General features: G+C 36.2%; 1 protein-coding gene across 2 annotated transcripts in view; it reads left to right on the forward strand.

The window, feature by feature from the left end:
- Dpp10 (Dipeptidyl peptidase 10) overlaps positions 1-25,568 on the forward strand; it is a 48,356-nt gene continuing 22,788 nt past the window's right edge. For both annotated transcript variants that reach the window (XM_030384129.2, XM_030384130.2), the window contains exons 1-2: positions 1-378; positions 24,554-25,332. In XM_030384129.2, coding sequence (XP_030239989.1) covers positions 25,303-25,332 — 30 coding nt within the window. In that variant the 5' untranslated portion in view covers positions 1-378; positions 24,554-25,302. The remainder of the gene's footprint in view (positions 379-24,553; positions 25,333-25,568) is intronic.

Raw genomic sequence — 25,568 nt, forward strand, 5'->3', positions numbered from 1 at the left:
GGGCACATTTAGTTTCATCTGAGACGTTTGGCGCAGCGGTCGATAATCAGCTCGAGGAAAGAAATCCAAAGCTAGCTGACTGGCCAAAAGGCAGCGCGAAACGCGTGTCTGGGGACCCCGATTAAAGGGGCATAAACAAATCGAAAGTTCTGTTAAAAATCTGCCAATTGTTAAGGACGAATGTACTCTGGTTAAACAACAGTTAATTGTTCCATATAAAAAGTTGCAGTTTGTTGAATCGAGTATCCGTGTTGAATTGCCGTCGCCGTTTTGTGCGAAGGAGAGAAAAAAAAGCTGAACAAGTGAAGAAGGCGGCTTTGCCTTTGCGGCCTCAAACTGGGCGAATATCGCAAAATGACACGTGTTCGACGCATTGTGGTAAGTCTTGGGCCCTGAGACACCTACACAGGCACACAAAGACACCTACAAACACAAACACGATTCAGCCGCTAAAAGCGGGCGCTAGCCCAGCACGTAGCACTTCTTTAATATTTTAGCTAAATAGCAGTAAAGCTCCCCCAGTACAGGAGAATCAAACTCAAATTCACATCTAACTCGTTTGCATGCTAAATCCAAGAGCTTTACCGTTTGTTGTTTTTACTGCTAATTATACACTGTTCGCAACGTGTAAGCGAGTATATGGGGTTTGACTAAGGTCCGGATGTGAGGAAATATTGAATTTCCGCAAAGTATGAATTTCTTATTCATGCTGTTTAACTGTTCTTATTTAATATAATTGACGAACTTAAAAATATATATTTTATTCTAATATAAAATATTAATATTTAATTGCAGTTTAAATATCTATCATAATTTAAGAGTTTTGCTCTGTGAACAGTGTATTGTGCAGTCGGGCTAACTCGACTGGGACGTGACTTTTTTCTGTTATATATATTTATTTGATTTTCCCCGAATTTGGGCTCTCACAACTTTTTGTGGTTTACAAACGCGAATAACCACAAAACAAATTGAAATTCTGCACAGAGTTCAAATAAAACAATTTTTAAAATTTTGGTACAGGTAATAAAATAAGTTCGCTATAAGGCCTAATCTAGCTGTGCATAGTCGCAATTTATTTGAAAGCGCTTCTAAATCGCTGCAGGCCATGTTTTCACGTATGTATTTATTTTGGCCACGATAATAAAAACGCTTCGTATACCTGGCTTAAGTGAAATTTCATACGAGACATTTGCAAAATGCCTATGTCAGGAGTTGTGAGCAAGGCACTAAGCCAGCTCGTGCTGCTCAATTGAATTTCAAAGTCCCTGTAGGCACCTGTCTGAATGGCTACTCGGATCAGACGTAGCTTATGCAAAAGCCATCAATCGAAATTCGAGCCCTTAAGTAAACCCTCAGCAATTATGGGGCGTAGCAGACGTAAAACTAGCTGTAGGAAGAGTTCCATTTTTGGTACACTTTTTGTATGTCTTCGCCTCTTTGTTTATTAATCAGTTATGCGTAATATTCTTCCTATTATATTGATAATGTTATTTGGCTGCAAGCGTATTTTGTCTTCGGCGTTTCTGACCGCAACTACTTTTTTACGGTTATTGCCCAACGACTAAGAAAAAATGGCAAACGCTCACGTGACGTATGCGCAACATGAGGCCCTGTAAAAGTGTGGGCAAAAATGTTTACTGCTCCAAATTGTTGAGGTTAACTTTAAAGCCAAGCGCTCCCAGATGCCCAGCCAAGCGGGGAGGCAGCCAGGCAGAGGAACGGACAGGCAAGTGAACAGAGCCGCGCGGACAAAGGAATTGCGCACATATTTCTGCCCAGGCTGTATGTGCGAGGGCTAGGAGGACCAGGCTTTATCAAAAGACAGCGCTGGCCGCGCTCACTGCCAAAAATCGTGAGCCACTGCGGCTTAATTTCCAACAGGTCTTATCTAAGCCTTGAAGCTGTCCGCCAAGTTCGCCAGTACGAAATGCATAAAAACCTTTAAAAATAACCTTTAAAAGAGACGATAGAAATAGAAATGCAAATGCAGTTTTCTGAATTGCCGGTCAATTTGAATCCATCAGGTATTTCGAAATTTTTTTCAGGCTTTGGCGGCATGAAAATTGCGCTATGCCACGAATAAAAAGAGAAGAAGGAAATGGGAGCTCCAGCACAACCGACAAAGTGGGGAAAAAGCTTTCAATAAAGCGAGCAAATATCAAGCATACGCTCTGTTGCAGCGCAAAGAATTTCTGTTGCAATTTTCAATGAGGGAAATATTTTTGAGCTGGAAAGGAGTTTCAACTTGAAATTTAAATGAAAAAATATGAAGGTAACTGCAGTTAAGGTCTAATTAGATGAAGATATTATGCTGAAATAAAAACTGGAAATTTAAGAACGAAAATAAAATACAAAATAAAACTATTAAAAATGTTACTGTCGCGACCGACGGCAAAATATTCTCTCAGTGTTTAACAATTGGCAAATCTATTTTTCAAATTTTCCTTTTCAGTGCTTATATATTATTTGTAATTATAAGTATCTAGCTCTAAAACTTTAAAAAGATATATTTTACTCGATTCGCCACGCCCCTAGTGGGAGCCATATGATTAAAGAATGTTATCGTAATTAATGACATCAGAAGTTTGCTCTCAGCTCTTAGGGGAAAACTGATAGCAATATTCATATTCGGTTCATTAGGTCCAGAGGATATACAGAAATCATATTTTTAGCTATCATATAATATTTGAAATTTGTTATTTCTGAAACGAACTCGCTAAAAATGATTTCCTTTAAAGCGCATATTTGGCAAAATGTTTATTTCCGTTTCGGGGATCATTTTTTATATGGCATTGCTCATGGGATTTTATATACTTTTTGTTGGCCCATTAACCTGTTGTGCTACGCATTTGCGCTGCCGAGAGCACAAATCCAATTCGAAACTTGAAATGTCCTGCCTGACTGCTTGACTGTTCTCATTTGACTGGTTATATTTTTGGGCGTGTCCTGGTTAGGCAGACGCGTCACGTTTATCACAACAAGGCAATAAATTTCATTTGGTTGTTGTCGCTGCTGATCTTCCATGGGGAGCAACAACAGCAACGAATTCAATAAAGGTTCTCTAGGTTAATTTGCACGACTAAAATATACCCTGTTGAAGTTTTGTAAAGTATTCGGTGACTTTGGGAACTTGAAATCGAAATCGAAATTTCTCAAAAAATAGAAGTATTCCAGATCTCAAAATTAATATCTCTCTAGAGTTTAAAACAAACAAGAAACTCATGGGCTAGCAGCTGCCTCGTCTATCCATGCCAAACTCTAGCAGCTTGGTATCATACCCAGTTGTCCTTTTGACTGGGTGCAGGACATCAAAATGAGCACACCAATGTTTTCAGTGCCTCTTTACGTTTTTGGGGGGCTGTATCAAAGGCGAAGCCCCATCTGCTGACGCGTGCCTCTTCGGCGCTCAATTGGCATGGAAAATACATAACATACATTGTTAGGTATACGCCGTGTCTGCCGCCTGCCGCTAGCCCTCCCGCTCGCCTGCCTGCCCGCTGCGCTCTGCCTGAGCATGATTTGGCCTGTTTGCGTCCCGGCAAACAGCTAAAACAAACATTTTATTTAAGCATTTTGATTGATGGCATAAGCTTGACATTTTTTGCGGCTATGCGGGCGTTTCCATCCAGTTTGTTCGCCTTTAATTAAAGTGCGGCGTGGGTATTAGTGGGCGTGCCACGCTACTGTTCATCATGCCATGCCACGCTTAATCAGTGCGCCCTGAGCTGTTGGCAAACAAAAACAACAAAAATATCTGCATGGCGAGTGTGAAAATCAACTCTAGCCCTGCTCCATCTCTAGCCACAGGGAAATTTTTCTTCGCTGTCTCGCTCTACTTGATTGCTGGGATTAAACTATGGCCGTGGCATGCAATCATTAGCACAAGTTCTGTTCGTCTGGCTCTGGCCAAGGAATTATGAAATATATGCGGCTGGCTGGAAACTTTCTTGATTAATGACAGGCTACGGAAGAGCATATTATGTTGTGCTCAAGATTGCGGAAACCATGCCTTAGAAGTACAAAAAGTATTCCGAATGCCAACTTCAAGAGCTCCAACTTGTACTATGTGTTTTATATTTTTATATTTCTCTTCGTGTGTAAATTATGATAAAGGAAGAAAGGAATTGTTTTCACAGTTGCTAAAATTCGCATACAGTTTGTTGGCTTGCACTGAACATTTTTTGCTGGCTCAAAGGAAGTACAACTCTCGGATTTCATTTTCCCCTTTTGCGTTTCACATTTCGGGAAATCCCGTCTTAATGAAAATTAATCATTTTTCTGAGAACATCACATGAGAGATTTTAAGCTAAGAATGTGGTTCCATGACAGCCAAATATTTGTAATGAATCTAAAGCTTTCTCTGCTCCTTTTAAAAAGGGTATATGAAATCAATTTAATACAGGAGTTCTTGTTCTAGACGAGATGGTGTCACGATTGGGAGCCTTTAAGGTTTTTTAAGGCAATAAAAACGTCCAATATGTTATAGGTTTGTCAGATGGGTCCGCCCAGTATGCACAGCACATGTAAAGAGTTCAGTTCAAATCTTGAAGTCTTCATATGTGGCGTTGTTTTATCAAACTCTTTAATAGTTGGCAAAGATTTAAATTACATGCCTATGCTTCATCTGCAATATTTTTTTTTGCATCAGATCCGATAAGCATTGTAGGAAAAAGTCATTTTGGCAGTCTTAGGGAAAGCATGGCCAAGTCTGAAAGTTTGATTTATAAATTATGCAGTGCAAAAAATTTTGGTATAAATTGGTCGGCTGCACTGATTACTTGTTTCTTGAATTTTAACTATTTTTCTCAGCATTTCGTAAAGTGAATTCAGTCAGCAGACTAAGGGACTAAGTAGCTCAACTGTTAAGCATTCGAGATTATTGCAAGCATTTTCTACATTTTTTATTTATCTGTCTTAAATGACAAACTCTCTCTCGTAAATCAAAATAAAGTCTAAGTCGACAATATTGTTAATCAGCTTAATCAGGCAAAATTTAATACTTTTGGCTGCAGTTTAAAGCTGCAATGAGCCACCTTGACAATTTGGGGAGTTTATTTGCTGACATTAAAAATGGCTTATCAAGTATACGCAGCGTCAGCCAAAATAACAAATTTAATAGCCCAAATAATGCACTCAAAACTTTGCAATAGCTTAATGTCACTAAAAAATAATCCAACCTCTAAAAAGTTCACTTTTGTGTGAGGGCTGTCGAGTTTTCAAAGGCAACCACAGACCATTAGGCAGGTGCCAAGTATTCGCGGACAATGTCTGTCTCCTCAACCCAGGCTGCTGCTGCTCCTACTCCTGCTACTGCTCCTGCTGATGTTGTTGTTGTTGTGGTTGCTGTCGTTATAAAATTGAAGTGCCAAAGCCAGCGGGGTATCAGCGCCGCAAAATAACAGCAGCAAAGCAACGACAACTACAACAACAACAACTACAAGAAAAACTCAGAATGCCTTGCTTGAGCTTCTGCTGAGCGACAGACAACAGCAAAGGGCAGGTGGGGCGGTGGTTTGGTGGTGCAACCAGTGGGCTGTTGCGGGGGCTCACGCTAGCCATCAGCAGACCAAATTGCTTTTTGCTGACTATAAAGCAGACCTATGGTTAGCAGCAGGTGACCATTGCCTGGCACTGGCGCTGTGAATGCAACGGAAAAAAAAAAACAAGTAAGAGTGCTCAAGTCGAGACTGCTCGACTTGGAGATACCCTGAACCCTCTAATCTGATATTTTAATCATTCTGCACTTCTTGTATGCATACGTACACACGCGTACATCCACACGAACGTATAAGAACGCGCTCTGCGCAGTAAGTAGCGACTGCGCTTGGGCTTCGCTGCCGTGTGGGAGAGAATTGATATGTTAATAAACTCTTTTGTAGACATAAAATGCTAATGAAACTTACAGAACGAATAATAATATTTAGATATATGCACAGGTATGCACAAGTCTCTAGTACTTTAAATACGTTTCTTGCAAAACCTGTAAATTACAATATCTTAGCATCCATAATATATATATTCACACAATAAATCTAAGGCTGAAAAAACGAAATCAGTTTTTCGATTATTCTCGATAAAAAGTTATGATGGAGTTATCGAAAAATATTATAAACTCGTACTGTGTATGGTAGATACAAGTATGCATGCAAAATTTCAGCTCCCCAGCTATTATATCCTCTCGTCGTTCATACGGGCGGACGGACGTGCAGGGTTATATCGACTCATCTATTCGTGCTGATCCAGAATAAATGGAGTCTGCGATGCTTCCTTCTCCCTGTTACATACTTTTTCTCAAAAACATTATACCCTGGTTTCCCATTTTCAATGGGTTCAGTGTATAAAAAAAACAAAATCATGAAAACAAGCAAAGGGAAAATGTGGAGAGAATAAACAGACCTCCTGATACCCTGGCTAAAAGCTCCGATCTGAATGATCATGATGATCTGACACTATGATCTGTAAGCACTATATGTTATATAATAATAATAGTTTTTTTTATAACTCGTACAGTTTACAGTTTAAATAGAAATAACTATAATATAATTTAAGGATACAACATAACAATTTTAAGCATACTAATAATGTTTTTTATAGCTCGTAGCATGCGTAATATTAATATTAATATTAATTATATTGATAGGAGATATGCCTGCTATACAAATTATTGTATTGTATGTGAATATCATCTTTAATCTTTTCTTATTCTTTTATAAGTAAAATTAGATTATGTGCCGTATAATGAAAGCAAAAGAAACGTTAAAATATGTATTATAAACATATTGAATGCTTATAAAATAGAATATAAGTTATTAAAAAATGCATAATTATAATTAAAGTCAGAGTGGCTATATGATCTATGAAAATTTTAATTCAAAGCAACTTCAGTGTTAAAGGCAAAGGTTTCTGTTAAGCCGAATTGGAATACTTAAAGTGCAAACCCCTCGGATTTTGGCTGCATTTGACGTTCAGTAACAACCGGAAAAACTTTGATCTACTAAAAGTTTTTTTCAACATTTTTAAAAATATACTTCGTATTGAATATTTTTAAATTTTAGTCAAATTGACTTATAAAAAATATTATTTATATTTAATATTTTTGGCATGTATAATTTTCAATGAGAAAGTGCTTTGTTTTCTTTGACTCAACACTATCAGCCATTGTAGTATACCCCATTCGTTGTCTTTTCAGGCGACAAAAGACTGGGAGAACTAAAAGAAAAATATATAAAAATATATGTCGTTTTTTGGTCGTTTTCTAACCGCACGTGTCGTATTTGCATTGGGCATTTTAATTAAGCTAAACAAATACAGCAACAGGGCACCCACACACACATCCACACATACCTATGTAGACTTTTGGAACCAAACTATTTCTAAAAGTATTTTTTCTGTGGATTTGCTTAACACTTGATTAAATTTCATTTGGGGTTGCCTTGACGTTTCGCTTTTTATGGCGCTGCCAATTACGCCACGAAAGTTGCTTTATTATATAAGTTGTACGACTGAAGTCGAGCGCAGATGAAGAGGAAGGAGGATAAGAAATAAGAAGAAGAGGCCTCCAAGCAGCCAGAACCACAGTTTCCGAGTCCTCAAATGGCTGTCATTTTAATTTTTTTCCTTTTTTTGCTTTCCCTTTGGAAGGCAGCGCTTGCTGCTCGTCAACGTCATCAAAGTCTTGAAGCTGCTTTATTAAACCTTAGCAGGCCAAATCGCATAAATGAGCGCACTTACAAACACACACACACACATACATATATGTATATATGAATGTGTGTATAAGAGCAGCTGAGAAGATGCTCTATAGAATTACCTATGGGGCGACGTGCAACATTTGTGTTTAAATTTAAATGACTTTGCTCCGATGCTACACAGTTAGCGAGCGAGGGCGCGGATGAGGAGTGAGTGAGGCAGGGGAAAAGCGAGGGCAAGCAGTTGCTGAGTGTGAGAATTTCACACCTATAGTCAGACATACACACAGAGACACTCACACACACTCGCACACACAGACTGTGCTCATGACCATGCAACGATATTAGTTAAGCCTCGACAGCAACGTGGGTAGCTTAACAAATTTGCCAGAAACATGAAATACACACACACATACATGTTGAATTATGTTACAGTAAATATATGGTATATGGCCACCCACACAGAAAGTGCTTGACGGGTTGTCTTAGCGGCTTTCTCTCTTAGGTAGCTGAACAGCAAGGAAATGAGTTGGTTTAAATAAATTGAAATGTCAATTGAAAAATGTCGTGTGAACAAAAGCTTCGAATGAATCTCTTTGAAGCGACTTTAAGTGTTGCTAAATAGAACAGTTCGCAGTTTACTAATAATATACTACATATAAAAATCTATTCTATAGAAATGTTGTATGATTCTGTTCAAGTTAGTTCCTCTTGCCTATAGTATGACTTAAGTTTATTACAAAATTTTGTTCATATAATTTTATTGTTGTAGTTTTAAGGTTTCCATTTCAAAGAAAAAAGATTATATTTATATATTGTGTATATATTTTTTAATTAATTAAATTAATTCGACTTTGATGTATGGATTTAAGCCATGAAATAGAATGTTTGTTAAAAGCTTCCTGGAAAACTTTCTGCTTAGAGTAGACTTTTTCTTGAACGTTGTATACACTATACAACAATTCAGAAGCAAGTTACTTTTTTGTTAGTTATATATAGATTTCTTCGAACAGAGTTTGAATTAATAACTTTTATGACTCGGCTGTAAATGCACAATGATACTTAGCATAAAAAAAGAAAATTGGAAGAAAAAATATTTTATAATAACTATTAATAATCAATTTTCAATGCAAAATCAATTTCTTATTTTTGCGAAAATGTAAACTAGTAAAGTAAACTAGTTTATACAATACTGTTCATGAATGCAACGAAGCAATAAATAACTGCCCAATCAAAACTGACATGATTCGCAGGTTGGAATCAATTTGAGTTTGACTTTAAACGAACCTTTCGTGTTATTTTTTTCTTTCTTTCTCCTTCTAGCTTAACTTTTAGTACAAGTTGAGCATCAATATGAAATTCAGGTTCACAAAGGGAATCAGGCGACAAGGCTTAAGCTGTTCAGTAGCGCTGTCCTCCTTTGTGTTGAGCTTTGCTTAATTGAAGGCAATATGTTTTAAATCGCCCCACTTTCTGCACTCTACTTAAAAAGCTCAATGCCATGGGCTCAGCCCCATGTCCACGCTCATGTCCCTGGCACATGCTGTGACCCCCTCCAACCCCACCGCTGCTCGGCTCGCAAATGCCTTTGGCCATTTCTTTACGAAATGCGTTCACATCAAACTATACAACACGTTCATATTTCTTACAGTTCGGTACACATTTAATATTAAAGCAAATTACCAACTGTGAAGGGGTGTGCATGTGTGTGAGTGTGGGGGTGTAGGGCTGTGAAGACAGCTAGTTTGTCAGAAGCCTCCCCTGCATTTTTTCTCAGCACATTCTTTTCAGCCGTTACAAACGCTAAATGATATGCAAATATAATGGAGGCTACCTCCTGTAGTACGTGAGAGCCCCCACCATGTGTATGTGTGCGAGTGCGTATGTGTGTGTGCAATGGTGTACCTTCTCAAATTCAAATTTAAATTGTTCGCTTCATTTAAGCGCCGTAAATCGCCTACCTTAGCATATGTGTGCGGGCCAGTAGAGAACATTTTGGGCTTAATTAACATAATTATGGCCAGAAGACGGTGCTAAGAAAATTTGCGTAGCATAAGTTTCCAAGGCACCCATTAGTAGATACCCTGTAGGGGTAAGAAATAGCAAATCATTATATTAGCTGGCTTAATTAAATTAAATTGAGTGAAAAGATAAATGAAATTCTGTTTCAATTGAAGACATTAACTACTGAGCTACACTTGGTAGGGGGCTTTATTTCGTTATTTAACTATCGACACCCTCACAACGAAACGCTTAAGTATCGATAGATTGAAATCGCTTTGAATTATATTAAATTAGGTTAAAGTATTTAAAAAAAAAAAAAAACACTTTGGCTCTACAGAATGTAACAAAATAAATGCCATCAATTGAAGAAAAAGGAAAAGAAAATAGATGTTTGTATATACATATACTCATATATATAATCATTATACGTACTTCAATGTTCTGCATGTTTGAGATGAAGAGCATTTGTTAATAATATGTATACATCACGTATACATATAGATCTATATATACAACACGTAAAGTGCTACGAGCTACCCTCAGTGCTCGATTGCAGGGTAGATGCAATGAAAACCCTATGAATTACTTTTGATAGTCAAGACCGCAAAACTTTTGCGTACCTTTTGGCATGCAAACAATTTTATTTTTTGTTTTTTTGGCCCCACAGCAAAACTTTGCTCAAACTTCGCTCATTGCGAAAGGAGGCGATAATGAAATGGGCCTGGAATGGGGCGGATGGTGCCAAGGGTTGGAAAGTGCGAATAGTGCAGTGCTGCAAGGCACGGCCTGGGATTTATTTGGCGCTCGCAGCTATTTATCTTAAGCGCGCTCGCGCCCCAAAGAATGCAGCATAAGTAGTGAGCTGCCAGCACTTACCCAAACGCACACACACGTTCATATATATGTATATATATATATAGACACTGCTGCACTTGTGCTGGGTAGAGTGCACTTTCCACTTTCATTTGGCGCTCGCTTGTTGACTGCAGCTTCCCCCATCTGCCCACTTGTCCTGCCGCTCTTAAGTCAGCATCTCCCCTTACTTTATTTGCGTTTAGCGTACCCAAGTCTCGCATTACACACACACACATTCGAAAACAATAATTTTCAGCGAAGTTTCGCTGGCGACAAAATACACTATCAACAGCAACTGCTTCCCATTCCTAATGAATACTAAATAATCAATTGCAGCTTGGTTAAATAATAGGAAACAAATAAAAATAAAATATTATCTTTAAGTAAATTAAATAAATACATTATAAAATATTCAACATATGTGTCTAGTTTGATATATATTTGGACCTCATAAAAATTCATAAATAACATACTTTTTTATTTTATGTTTTTTGCAATTCATCTTAAACAAACAATAAGAATAAATTATTTAATATGAAAGATTAATTTATTTACTTATTGTTAGAGAAAACCTTAAATCAATAAATATTTTTTATTAATAATTAATTATCATTAAAAGTGAACCATATTGAAAAAAAAAACCAACTATATATTGTTCATATATATATAATATTTACATAAAAAAGCTTCTATTTATATCATTTCCTTTAAATTTAATATTGATTTGTTATGTTTGGTAAACAAAATTAAATTAAAAATATAATTTTATATAAGGGTTCTCTTAGTAGGCGGGGTAGGTCGAGTTAGCTATGGTTACTTTTCGTTAATCAAAACAAGATTGATAAGACAATAATTTCCGCAATTTTAAGATAGATCATATCAGATAATCACAAATTTATTAGATATACCCAACCTACTGTAACAGCACATATTATTCGAGTTCCGGTATACCCCATTCGTAACCTTCTTTCAGACAGCAAGAGTAAGCAACAATAAGACTGCACTTACCATTGTCATTTGGGGGCAGGAGCATATGGTTAGTCCTTTTTGTCGCTGACTCATGTCCATGCACTAGAAATTCCATTTCAGCAGCAATTCCGACATGTAATACTCTGCGCTTAGGGCGTTATGGCTATGTCATGCAGTTGACAGCTTCAGTTGCAGTGCGAACAGCTTTATCTCAACAAAAGTGAGGGAGGGAGAGGAGGAGGTAGAGACTGAGCCACGGCCAGAGACAGAGATAGAGACAGAGGGAGGAACTCGACAGTGGTTTACAGTAGTCTAAAATTACAAAAGTCATAAAGAGAAGTGCGCTGTTTGAGCTTAAGCAAAGTCAACGCGAGAGAGAAGCGTAAAAGGGAATATCAATAAAGGGAGTATAAATTTACAGAGGGGCCAACACAAACATTGTGAAAGAAGATATGGGTTTGTGCTATATTATCTTGAAATATTATGTTGATACATAAGAAGGAGATATTTAAAGTAAATTAGTCCTATATATTTAACTTATTTAAAACTTGAAGTTCATAGCAAGCTAGGATGCTAAAGGATATTAAGATAATCTGTGAGGGGTAAGAAAGCAGGAGGAAATAATTTGAAAATTACAATAATAATATATTCTAAAGAATATAGAATATAATACTATACTACTATACTACTATATAATCCTAATATTCTTACATATAATATTTATAATGAATGTAAATATTAAAATAACTAATAGTGAACATAATAAAACATTCATGTTATGCTAAGCATTATTTTTAATTTAATCAATATAGATTTTGATGCTTCTGTGACTATTATGAGTCATTCAAAGCTTGAAATCGAAAATAACTCATAAAACAGTAATCGATATTTATCGATTGTCGTGTTTCACTTTCCAGTATATATCATTAAATATTGTTTAATATGTACAAACATAATATTTTACTCTTGCTCCAATATTTTATCAAAAGTTTTTAGATTTATGAATGGCCAAGCAAACGATACTTTTGAATATAATATATTGGCCAAAAAAAACTTCAAATTGAGGGAAGAACAACCTCGAAAGTTAGTCAAAGTAGTAATTTCGCATTCAAAAGAGAAAAGAGCACAACTTTGGCATCGGGTTAGGATTTGCGTTGGTGGGACAGCTCTAATCTAGACACAGCGCATTTTCAAATCATCCCATTTGGACTGAAGCGCCCTTGTCTTTATTGTAGCTCTGGCACTGCTGCTTCTGCTGGCCCTACAGCATTTGGCCCTTGTTAGCTCACTGTCCCATCCACATGAGGCTCTGTGTCCGGCGGCTTAGCGTCCAAAACTTATGCATCAAGTCGCATTTTTTGTTTCATTTGTGTTTGACACTTGGTTTTTGTTTTGTGCGTCCAGTTTTTGTCGTGTTTGTTGATTGTAAAAGTTGCTGAAGCGCTTTTTAACAGTTCTCGTGACACTTTTGTTGTGGCAACAGTTGCCCAGCTGACGTGAACATGCCATCCTCGCATTCTAGCGCTCTGCTGTCCTCGCAATGGCCATCCGTGTGCTTGGCCTGAAAAGGCGATTATAAAGAATCTGCCTCCATGCACAATGCAATTCGATGGCAATTTAACTGTCACGACACATGAAATTTAATCGATGTTGGTTTATTCAACAGCACGTAGTCCTCTGGAGCTCGAGTGATCAATAAATTGCAATTGCAATTGCAATTGAGTAAGCACTCGATGGATTGCCCACTTATGATATCTCCATCCTGTGACTGCATTATAAGCCACCAGCCGTGATATCCTCATAGCTCACCACTGCACTCCCATCGCATGTGGCTCGCCAATAAGTGAGCATGCCATATACACGTACATATAAATGTACTATAATGCATGTGGCTATGTGTGCTGCATGCAATAAAAATGCCTGACATAATACCCTTTCATTAAAATGCCATAAGCTGAGCTGCTTAGCTCGAAATGATGAAGGTCATTAGGAAGCGATAAAAGCGACATTTTTGATAGGGGTAATTTGCTGACTGGATAGATAGACTTTTATTAGCCTTTTTAATGACCCGAGTAAAAATTTTGTATTCCATTCATTAGAAATATATATTTTTGATATATTTTTGAACAAACAATCTGTGAAGAACTCAAAAAGTTAACAAAATTAAATGCTTTCAAATTACTTTGAACATCAAAACATCTTCTTGTTCCCAAAGTATTTACGGTAACATAAAAAGGGAAGAAATACTATTGCCGAAATTATTTGGCATCCTCAGTATTCAAACGATATATTTATTTATTTATTTTTGTATATTTAGAAGTTGCAAATATTATCAAATAAAAACTAGTTTTAATAACTTAAATCATTTTTAATAATTTCTAAGATTTAGTTTAGACTTACATATATTCACAAGAATGGTGCTATAATTTGCGTTCTTTTGAAATTTTCTGTATATGTGTATTTACTAAAAATTAAAATGACGTTTAGATTTAATCAGTCCACAAGAGCTATGTATTTTTTAGTCGTTAAAATTAATATAAAAACTTCCTTCGGCTTGCTGTTCACAATTATTATTTTATTATTTTGTTATTTTATAGTTCTATCAATTTATGCTGATTCCCAAAACATATAATCGAAAAATAAAACTGAAAATGCGCCTGTCCAAACAGAAGACCTAACTAAAAGTCAAGATATCATCCAGTCAGTCAAACGCTATTGTTTCATTTGCACGAACTTTTGTGGGCGTAAATGCAATTGAATTGCGAATCGTAATGAGTTTTTGTGGTTTGTTTATTAAGTCGCTTTTGTAGTTTGTCTAAATGGGCATTGGTTTTATGCACTTTGCGGCTCAGTTGGAGCTTAAGTGAAAGACATTACGTTCCGCCAAGCAAGGCGACGCGTCCAGTAGTCCCCAACGTAATCTGTTATATTTGCACTAACATAGTCAATGCCAAGCTCATGTGGCCAAGCATCGATGCGGCTAATAAATAAAGCGCACACGCAGCTGTCTGCTTTAATGTTTTGCCAAGATTTACATGCTGACACATTAATAGGGCGATTTATAAATACCTCAATTTGTATTGTGCTCATTGTAATTCACGATAGTTCAAGTATTCAACATGTGCCTCCTTTATTTTATTTACCTTTAAGTATTCAAGCGTGTGTGTGGTTCTATATCCATTTATCTCATTGAATAGGGAAAATCAGAGTATAATTGTTTTATGAAAATATATATTACAGGCAGAAGCAAGTATATATATGCATTCCTAATCAGGGCGATGAGCTGAGTCGATATAGCCATGTCCGTCTGCCTCTCTATATCAACGTCAAGATCATAGAAGACATAATAGCTTGAAAGAGCTTGGAATTATATATGATACTCGAGTATACCAGTATGAGTATGAGTATGAGATTCTCAGATTTGTTTCGATAACTCATTCCATTTATTTTTTATCGGAAATAATCGATTAATAAATTTTGTTGTTTCTGTTTCCTAAGCGTATTTTCAATACTAATAGATATAGAGTTCAGATTAATTGTAAAAAAAAACAGACAAATTATTTCAAGTACTAGATACTTTTGCTTTGGCATATACACGCCTCTTATTATAATTCTGAAAATCTAATGAATATTTACCCACTGAAAGATTATTTATTCAACAACAGCTCACACGAACAGTCTGGACTAGAGTGTTCTCAATTGTTTTCAATTACAGTTTTGTTAGTTTTTTTTTTTAAATATGTATTTTGTTTGCTTAATTTAACCATTGCTCGCATTTAATTATCAATTTTGCGATAAATAATTTTCACATATATTTTAATTAATGAGTTGTCCCACTAAATAAATAATTCATTTAAATTTCAATATGCAGAGCATATTGCCGTGACTGCATAAATCTCTCGGTTCTTCTGCTTAATGGACTCCGGAAACGAAACTGTCTTCATCTATCCAACCCCCTCCCCAGGCGTCCAGCCTGATTCGGCTTTGGGCATGCACTCACGTCCGTCAATCTGATTTGTATATGTATAGAAAATGCCCGAAAATCAATTCAATAATAATTTTACCTAGACACGGGCACGTTCATCCAGTCAAATCCCACCCACTGCCCCCCACAGTCCTCATTGCTTTGCGTTTGTTTGTTGGCTTAATGTAAAATATTGCGCATACGCCGCGTTGTACATTAAAAGCTTTATGCCAGCCAGCAAAAATTTGGTTTTTATTTATAGTTTACTTATATTTTGTTATTTTTCTGCTTTCTTGCTGTTGTTCATTCTGTTGTATGGATAATTTTGCGAGCTGTTTTGTTATGGGCTCGGGTGGGCTGGCAGTTAAATAACGTCTAAAATGGCTGACAATTTGCCGTTTTTATGGTTATTATTTGTATAACAGTTCTTAAACAACTTATGCTTAACAGTACAGAAGAGATGTTAGGAAAGGGAAAGGATAAGAGAAAGAGAAAGAAAGAAAAGAGAAAGAGAAAGAGAAAGAAAAGAGAAAGAAAGAGAAAGAGAAAGAGAAAAGAGAAAGAGAAAGAGAAAGAGAAAGAGAAAGAGAAAGAGAAAAGAGAAAGAGAAAGAGAAAGAGAAAGAGAAAGAAAGAGAAAGAGAAAGAGAAGAGAAAGAGAAATAGAAAAAGAGAAAGAGAAAGATAAAGAGAAAAGAAAGAGAAAGAGAAAGAGAAAGAGAAAGAGAAAGAAAGAGAAAGAGAAAGAGAAAGAGAAAGAGAAAGAGAAGAGAAGAATAGAGAAGAGAAAGAGAAAGATAAGAGAAAGGAAAGAGAAGAAAGAGAAAGAGAAAGGAAAGAGAAAGAGAAAGAGAAAGAGAAAGAGAAAGAGAAGAGAAAGAGAAAGAGAAAGAGAAAGAGAAAGAGAAAGAGAAAGGAAAGAGAAAGAGAAAGAGAAAGAGAAAGAGAAAGAGAAAGAGAAAGAGAAAGAGAAAGAGAAAGAGAAAGCGAAAAGAAAGAGAATAGACAAGAGAAAGAGAAAGAGAAAGAGAAAGAGAAAGAGAAAGAGAAAGAGAAAGAGAAAGAGAAAGATAAAGAGAAAGAGAAAGCGAAAGAGAAGAGAAGAGAAAGAGAAGAGAAAGATAATATAAAGAGAAAGATAAATATAAAGATAATAAATATAAATATAAACTATAAATATAAATATATAAATATAAATATAAATATAATATAATATAAATAAAGATAAATATAATATAAATATAAATATAAATATAAATATAAATATAAATATAAATATAAATATAAATATAAATATAAATATAAATATAAATATAAATATAAATATAAATATAAATATAAATATATTTTAAATTGAGCCTAAAAAGCTTGTAATAGACGCGCGTAGAAATTTCAAAGTTATTTTTTTGTAAATTCTATTCCCAAGTTGTTCCCTTGAAAGCCATACATCTACTGAACTGACAACTGAATGAGTAAGCCATTAAGACTTACATCTTGAATTGACCTTTGAATGGTGTATATCTGTATCTATGGGTCATCGGCATTTGAAATAGAGCTCAGCTGCCCTGCCATTGGCATTACAAACGCTGTCTCTATCGACTGATGTGCACTTTTGTTTATTGATAATCAGGGAGCATCAGCATTAGATTTTCGTTGTTTTTGTTGTTGGCTTTTCGTTTCAACGTGGCCTGTTTGTTGTTGTAAATTATTTGTAGAATTTTCGTTGTCGATTTTTACATTATTCAGAGTCTGTTGTTTATTTTGATTTGCCTGCAATTTATTTGATGTCTTGGTCTTGACTTTTACAAGGTGAGCAATTTTTTTTTCTGGAAATATTTTGTGTTTGCACCATTAATTTACAAAAATATTAAGCAAACAGTAAAAAAAATAAATAGAAAATAAAAAATCGCTGACAAATTGACAGGAACTTGTCTTCTTGGTTTTCATGGCTTTCTTGGTTTTCATGGCTGTCTCCATTGGTTCATTTGCGTTGGCTGACTTTGACAATAATTTAGCTTTTTATGCGTTGCTCCTCAATGGCAACATGGCTGGGCTTCTTGGGCCAGTTAAGTAAGCTACAGAGCCAGGCACAGCGAAATAGACCCGCTTTGCGTCTCTGGGCAAACATGTCAAGCATTTTGTTTGCTTCACTGGCATTTGGGCGCCGCTCTTTATGGCCCATTGGGGCGGGCAGGGGGCGGCCAATACTCAAAGTCTTGTGCCATAAAATCGGCGTTAGAAATGAAGCAGCCGTTGGGCCACAAGCACAGAACCAACAATCAACACTGGGAGCCAGACCAGAATCCACGGGAATGCGAAACAAACACTAAGAACCAAAAAAAACACTCAAATAATAGCTAAACAAGTGCTGAATAATTCATATCGAATTTTTAATGTTCTTGTGCAATTATTGAGTCATGCTCTGAGCACATTCAAATTGAAAACAAAAACAATTAAATCAATTAATATCAATTTGTTTATTTAGCTCGTATTGTTATTGTTTGATTTATGTGTAAAAAAAAAGAAAGAAAAAGTTTAGCATTATTTTTCAAGTGGAACTCAAATTCTATAAATCTATTAAAAACTCCAGAAAATAAATATTTTTCACAAATTTTAAAATAAACCTAAGATTTTTAGATATAATTTAAATTAATGTTTAAGTACTTCAAAACAAGAATAATTTTACTAGAGCAAAAATAAAAAACATAAATAAGTTTTACATCCATTGCTAAACAAAGAATAATGAATCAGCATAAGAAAAGCTGAGTAAACATTATTTATTATTATTAAAACAGAAATAGAACAGCGAACTATTATAATGGAATTAAATATTTATTTCTGGATTATTGAATTGTAAAACTATTAATATAAGGCTAATGATCGTGCTTGAAAAATTTGAAAATATTTATTAGAATTATGACTATATTGAATAATGCAATGTTCTTAAATTGTAAGAAAAAATACTTAAAGCATAGGTCAGTAACTATGAATCAGAATATATTTATTCGATCTGAAAATATAGCCATATTTGTTTTGGGTGCGAATATAGAATACATATAAGAGCTAGTACAAACTATCATTCGTCGAGAAAGCAGCTACGATTTGTGAATCTTTTTTCGATTTTCTGCCATTTCAAGAATAATATATGTATATACAACTGATCATTGAGAGAAAATACGTTTACTTTTCCTTAGAAATTAATAACGTTATTTAAAGAATAGTTAAAATCTTATTGGATGTTTTGTAGATATTCAGCTGTACTGTACTCTCTTAATATGCTCATACTTATATTTCGCCGAGAAGAGCTTGTTTGTGCAGCTAATGAAATGATTATGATTAAATCTGAGCCAACAAAACGGTAACCTGTGCACTTATTGAAATAACTTGTATTATGTTGGTGTTGCTCATCATTCTTCATATATCAAATCATTCAATTTTAGCCAAAAAAGGCTAACTTGTGCTATGTTGGTATTGCTGATCATTTTATATATTTAAATTGCTCATCATTCAATTTTTTTAACTTTTGAAGTTCATGAATTGTACCTAAATTCCTAATAGCTAAGTTTCAGCTAAAAGGCTAACATGAGCAGCACTCTTCTCTCTCAGCTGGCGACGGCAGCTTTTCCGTCGGCTGTTTTTGGCAAAACGAGTGCCGGTAGCAATGAGCAGCTAAATTTGGTATTTGCTGCCTAACTTACGATACGGCCATCGCAATGTAAATGGAAACCTCAAAAGCTCAGTGAACTCGACAACTCAGTGCGCCGCAGAGCCGCAAACTCTGCCGTATCCCCACGACAATTTATGTAGCTACTTGTTGTTGTTGTTTTCGCTGTTGCCAGTCGGTAGTCGCTTGGAGGCACGCATTTATTATTTTTCTTAATTAAATCTTCAGTTCGCTTTATTCAGGCTGGCCTTGATATGGGTTTATATAGATTTATACAGCCCCTGGATGCATGCAATGCAGTTGCAGTTGCAATTGCAATCGCATGGCAAATTACATGCCGTTAAGGCCATGGTCCTGCCCCTGAGAGGTGCTGCAACATTGAAGCCCATTCCGTAGAGCCGGGCGACGTCAACGCGAATGCCACTAATTAAGCCTAATGGCGCATGAAACATGCATTAAAACTAATGTGCAATCCTTGCAATTCTGCTCACTCCACGTCCTCTCCGCCAAGCCTAGCGAAACATCCGTTCCTTCAATTCAACTGGGAACCTTACCGAGCCGAGCTCGGTTAATGGTCTCTGCCTAATTTTATGGCGTACAACACAAATGTACAAATTTATATTATAGACATCTATGCATGTATGTATATGTATATATATTTTTCCAACAACATTTGCGTTTTATTGCGTGCTATGCCATGGATGTTAACGTTTATACATAAATATATATGAGTGTATACATGGACCTACATATACATATATAGATTTTTATCTAGTCATAATTAAAGCAGCTGTATTTATTCCAATTTAAAGCATGGTACACATGCACTACGAGAAGTATAATTGGCAATTCTTATGAACAGTAAACGACCAATCATGAATAGCATAGCTTGAGAGTTCAATTGAGCTTAGATTTTATTTGATTTTTTTATTTATTTATTTAGTTTTTGTATTTCTTTTCTTTGTATTATTTTAATTATTTACTTATTTTTGGATTCTGTATATTATTTATTATTTTACATTTAATCATTTAACCGAGGTCAACTTGCTTTAATAATTAAGGCTCTAAACAAATGACGGAAGAGTATTTTTAAATAGAAAAAATAAATTCAGCTCACGTTTAAGCAAGCTACTGTATGGCATTTGATTATAATCTAATTTTGAATTGAACTTAATTGGAATAAAAAACATTTACGCAGGCTCCCTAGTTAGCCGTTGCTTCAAGTCCGTTGCTATTGAATTAGCTATCGATTGATTCGTTTCGCTTTAGCCTGGCCACAGGCAAGAGTGCCGCACATTGATCATTATGGCTTGTAGCACACTCGTCTGGACAGAGCAGCAAAAGCAACAACTACAACGTGACTTGGGTTCAGTTAAGGCTGATTGCCAGCCCGCATGATGCTTGAGCCAAGTCAGAAGCTGACGAGGCGCAGTTAGATCTGGAGCAGGAGCAGGAGCAGGAACACCAGCTAGGCGCCCACTAATGAAACATTATGGCTGTCGTAACCCGGCCACGCCGCACAAATCTACTAAAAACGTTTACGGCTTACGTGCAGCATGGTTGACTGCCTGGCTGCCTGCACCACTAAACTCGGCAGCGACATAAGTGGCACGTAGCTCTGACTGGCAGAGGCAGAGGCAGCAGCAGCAGCTGCCACAAAAGTGTCCTGGCAAATTGCTGGCTGCAACACGTCTGTGGCCGAGTAGCTGCAATTGATTTTTGCACTTGACGGTTCAACAAATATACGAATTTTTTCTGACTGCTCCAGAGAGACACACACACATACACACATTTATATATAGCTATATAGTATATATAAATATTTTTTTAATGTGTGTGTGTGTGTGTGTGTGTGTCCGCTAGTTATGAACAATTTACAATTTATATGCTTTGTCGCTTCATTGAAGCAATAAATTTAAATTTCTGCAAAATGCCATGAAACGATATGAAAACATTTGACAATGATATATGTATGTATATGCGTATGCGTGGCACTCGAGAGCCTTCGTCTGTCAAGCGGAAGCAGCTTACGCACGGTTGCATTACGACCGGAAGTCAGCCAGAGGGTGCCGGGGTAGAGCGAGATGGGGCAGAGTGTGTGAGAGAGGGGTGCAGAGGGGCACAGAGAACTCGCTCGAATGTCAACACGTTGATAACAAAATACAGCGCACACTTTGCACAAAACGTTTTGCTTAGCGCCCCACACAATGATGCAATGAAAAGTTATAAAATGTATCATACATACGAGTATATATAGTATATGTACATATCATTCATATATATATATAAAAGTTTCGCCTGCAAATGATGGCGTTTGAATGCTCTTTAATATTTTATAAGCCATTGTTGCAACTTCTGCGGTTCGCAGCTTGAATGTTATGCATTACATTTGTATAAAATTGAATTTTTAGAGCAATTTTCACAGATCAAATGTAAGTTGGCTTTTGGTATGTTTAAAGTTTATTTAAAAGAAAATTATAGAAATTTGAGCTATTAAGTTATAAAATTAGTTTACTTATAAGTAAAAGTCTCATAAGAAAAAAGCAGATTTGAATGTAATAAAAATAAAACATGCTAGAGAATTAATTCAATGAAAAATAATCACTAGAATCGGTGTTTGCATACAATAATGCTTTGGCATTAACTCAATAAGCTTTTTATTGATAACTATTATAATTTGAAAAGCACATATTTTAAACAGTTGAGAGGCTTGGAAACTAAATATTTCCAGCTAAGAATTTTATTCGCAGAGCTGTAAACTATTATGAATTGAGATATATATGCCAAAATATTTGTGGCATATTTTGCATTTATTTCAAGAATTTCATTTCAATCAACGAATTATTTATAGAAAACATTTGTTTGGCTTGGCTCATTTCTACATATATGACCAACAGGCATTTGGTCAGCGAGTCCTGGCTTTAGCAAATATGCAATGCATTTCATTTATTTTAACTCGTGTTTTGTGTTCTGCTCGCTGCCCGACAGGCTTTCAATGTGCCGTTGTGTTAAAAAATGATAATCATTTTATGAAAACAATAAAAGCGTCGAGGCGCTTGGCTGACCTGCCACAAAGCCAAAGCAAAAAGAGAAAAATAAGAAAAACAAAAAAGTTGTAAAACAATTTGGCTACGAAAAATTAATGAAATTTATGTTCTTGTTGCTTGTTGTTATATCAAACAGTTTCCATTGTTTTGCGGGGGCGCTACGTAAATGAAAAACTGTTATATTTTTTAATTTATAGCCGCGCAGGAAGGTTTATGCGATGGAAGTCAGAAAGTAAGTGCCACGCTTGCCCAACAGCGGGCGAATAAGGGCAAAACTTTTGCATTGTCATATTGTACTGTTCCGAATGGCGCACAGTGAATCCTGCCTAACGTGACTCGAAGCAAACAACAATAGTGGCAGAGACAGCGACAGAGAGTGAGAGGGATGACTATGAAAATCCCTAGACATAAAGCATCCTTTGTATAGATTATGGCACATTGGTTAACAAAGCGAACCGAGTGGAGTCGAGCACCGAATACTTTGAAATGTCATCAGCTAAACAAACTATTGTGCTCATTGCACTTAAGCGAACCGTAAAAGGTTAGCTCCATATGCACTTAATTGTATGCATTACATGAATCGATAAATTTAAGCTGTTAGCCAGGAATGAGAATACAAATTTCGGAATGAATAAAGCAAATGACATTTTTAAGCAATATATTTATTATACTTATTAAGGGGGAATATCACTATGGTTAATTTATTTTTATTTTATATGCATATGACTATGAATAACTTCTGTCTCCTTTCTCCAATAATGCCGTAAACCGGACTTTAAACTACCTTAGTAGCCTTAGGCACTCCTTAATCACTAACCTTGACTAATCATAATTGTTATGCATACTTTTCTTGCCCACATTTTCCTTCTTCATAATCTCTCTCTCTCTCGCTCTCTCTTTCCCTATATTTTATTCTCTCTTTCCATTGTTTTTCACACTCTCTGCACATTTTATTTTGCATAAAATGCTGCTTAGGCGGCAGTGCAAAAGAAACTTTTCATAACTTAAATTGCAAATGCAATGCTATTAACGCTACACAACTGCACACACACACACACACACACAACTGCACACTCGCACACACATAGCAACTTGATCAACTAATTTGCATATAATAAAAGAGCGCCAGCTATAATAATCCGCTTTTACCCGCCTCCCCAGACGTGCCGCATTGCATGCAACACTTTTGCATACCGAATGCGTTTACTTTTTAAGGTTAACAGCATGCTGCCCACAACAACAACAACAACAACAACGAAAAACAGTCCTAAACACGCCGAACAAGAGCGTGTGACAAAATTGTAATTAGAAAACAACATTGTCAATTTTTTTGGGGCTGTTCTTTGTTTATGTTAATTTGAGACGCTACACAGCAAAAAATAAGTGTATAATTATAAAAACTATTTAGTTAGCATTTCATTAAGTTAATCATCCTCTAGTAGATATAGGAAGAGGAAAGCGAACATCAGAAGAGCTGAAGATGTTGCATTAAAAACCATTGCCTACTTTTTGGGGCTGTTTTTTATTTATGCAAATCTATGAGTTCCTTCTGCTTTTGTTTTTATTTGACAAAGTATTTGCTGATTAAAGTGTCTTGCTACCTGTTGGCTAGGTTATTTGAAATAGAAGTTAATATGTATCGTCCTTGGGCTGAGGAATTAATCCGATCTATATAAAATAGTTAACAAAGCAGATTCTTTGCCTTTTAGTTTGTTTGGATATAGAATATAGAATATATAGAATATATAATATAGAATATAGAATATAGAATATAGAATATAGAATATAGAATATAGAATATAGAATATAGAATATAGAATATAGAATATAGAATATAGAATATAGAATATAGAATATAGAATATAGAATATAGAATATAGAATATAGAATATAGAATATAGAATATAGAATATAGAATATAGAATATAGAATATAGAATATAGAATATAGAATATAGAATATAGAATATAGAATATAGAATATAGAATATCGAACACAGAATGGAATTGAGGCTACATTTCTTTTTACTGTGTAGACGACTTAACCTACATACGCTAGTAAAGGACGCACACACACATTCACACACAGGCATCCATTCACTTTCGTATATGAGGCATGCATTATATAAGCACTAACAAATGCTCTACAACAAGAACAAGAACTGTATCAGCTGCTGCAAATGTGTGGCACATACACACATAAATACGCAACCCACACACCTGCACACACGAAAATTGGCACTAACAACACGTTGGAAAAGCAACAACACAACAACAGAACCAACAACAACACTTGGAGAATTGTGCTCATGTTTGACTTTGATGCAGTGTTTTAAATGTGTTTTCCATTCTCTTTCAATTTAGCGCTCGACCTAAAAGTATGCTGCATCATTAGTGTCAAGCTTTTGGCCAGACTTTCAGCCAGAGCGAAACAGCGAGAGAGGGTCCCAAACTGGGCTGGCGGCTCATTAGGACAACAGCAAAAGCGCATTACGAGGGGCAAACGACAAGTTCCTAAGTCAACTTAGACAGTCAGACAAAGCATTCATAATTACGCCCAGCAACAGCAACAGCAACAACAGCAACAGCAGCATCAAGGCGAAAACAGTTGCTGTGCCTCGTATAAAGTCAAGGCCACGCCCCACGCCGTCAGGCCCGCGTCATAGTAAAGCATGAACATAGCTTGGACAGCAAACATAAGTAATTCGTGCCACTCAAAGCTCTGCAGGATGCCGGCGACCTGATGCGCTCCAGAAAACCAGCCAAAGCAGCACCAGCACCAGCAGCAGCAGCAGAAGCAGAAGCAGAAGCAGAAGAAGAAGAAGTCCTTTCAAGGAAAAGAGGAGACAAATTAAGAGCACTTGCAAATTGTTGTCGGGAAATTGATATATTCGATTAGCAATCTACAAAGTTGAGCGAGGACGGAGACGACAAAGCCCCGGCAAGCAGCAGGAGATACTGGAGGCATTTTCAATTTATCAGTGCACGGGACACGCCCACGGGCACACCCATACGCCCAGACGCTCATCGACAGCTGCGCTGGCATTGTGTGAAAACAAGTAGAAGAAAATTTACATCCTGTGCTCCACGCATTAGCCGCTTTAAGCCGAGTCATGCCTGAGCAGGATAATTACGATGATGAGGTAATTTTCATTGTTCAACCAGCTACACACCCACTACCCAAGCACACACGCGCGCACACACACACACACACACGCTGACAAATAAATATGTTTTATGCATAAATATCATTAGGCATAATTAATTTTAAAACAAATATTTAAACACGTGTGCGTACGGCCCTCCCCACAGTGTTTTTGGGCTTTTGTACTGTTATTTTGGACATACACTTTGAGAAATAACTGAGTATTTATTATAC

This window comes from Drosophila navojoa, chromosome 3, assembly GCF_054131105.1.
Source record: "Drosophila navojoa isolate 15081-1374.11 chromosome 3, UAZ_NAV_1.0, whole genome shotgun sequence".
NCBI classification, from domain to species: domain Eukaryota; kingdom Metazoa; phylum Arthropoda; class Insecta; order Diptera; family Drosophilidae; genus Drosophila; species Drosophila navojoa.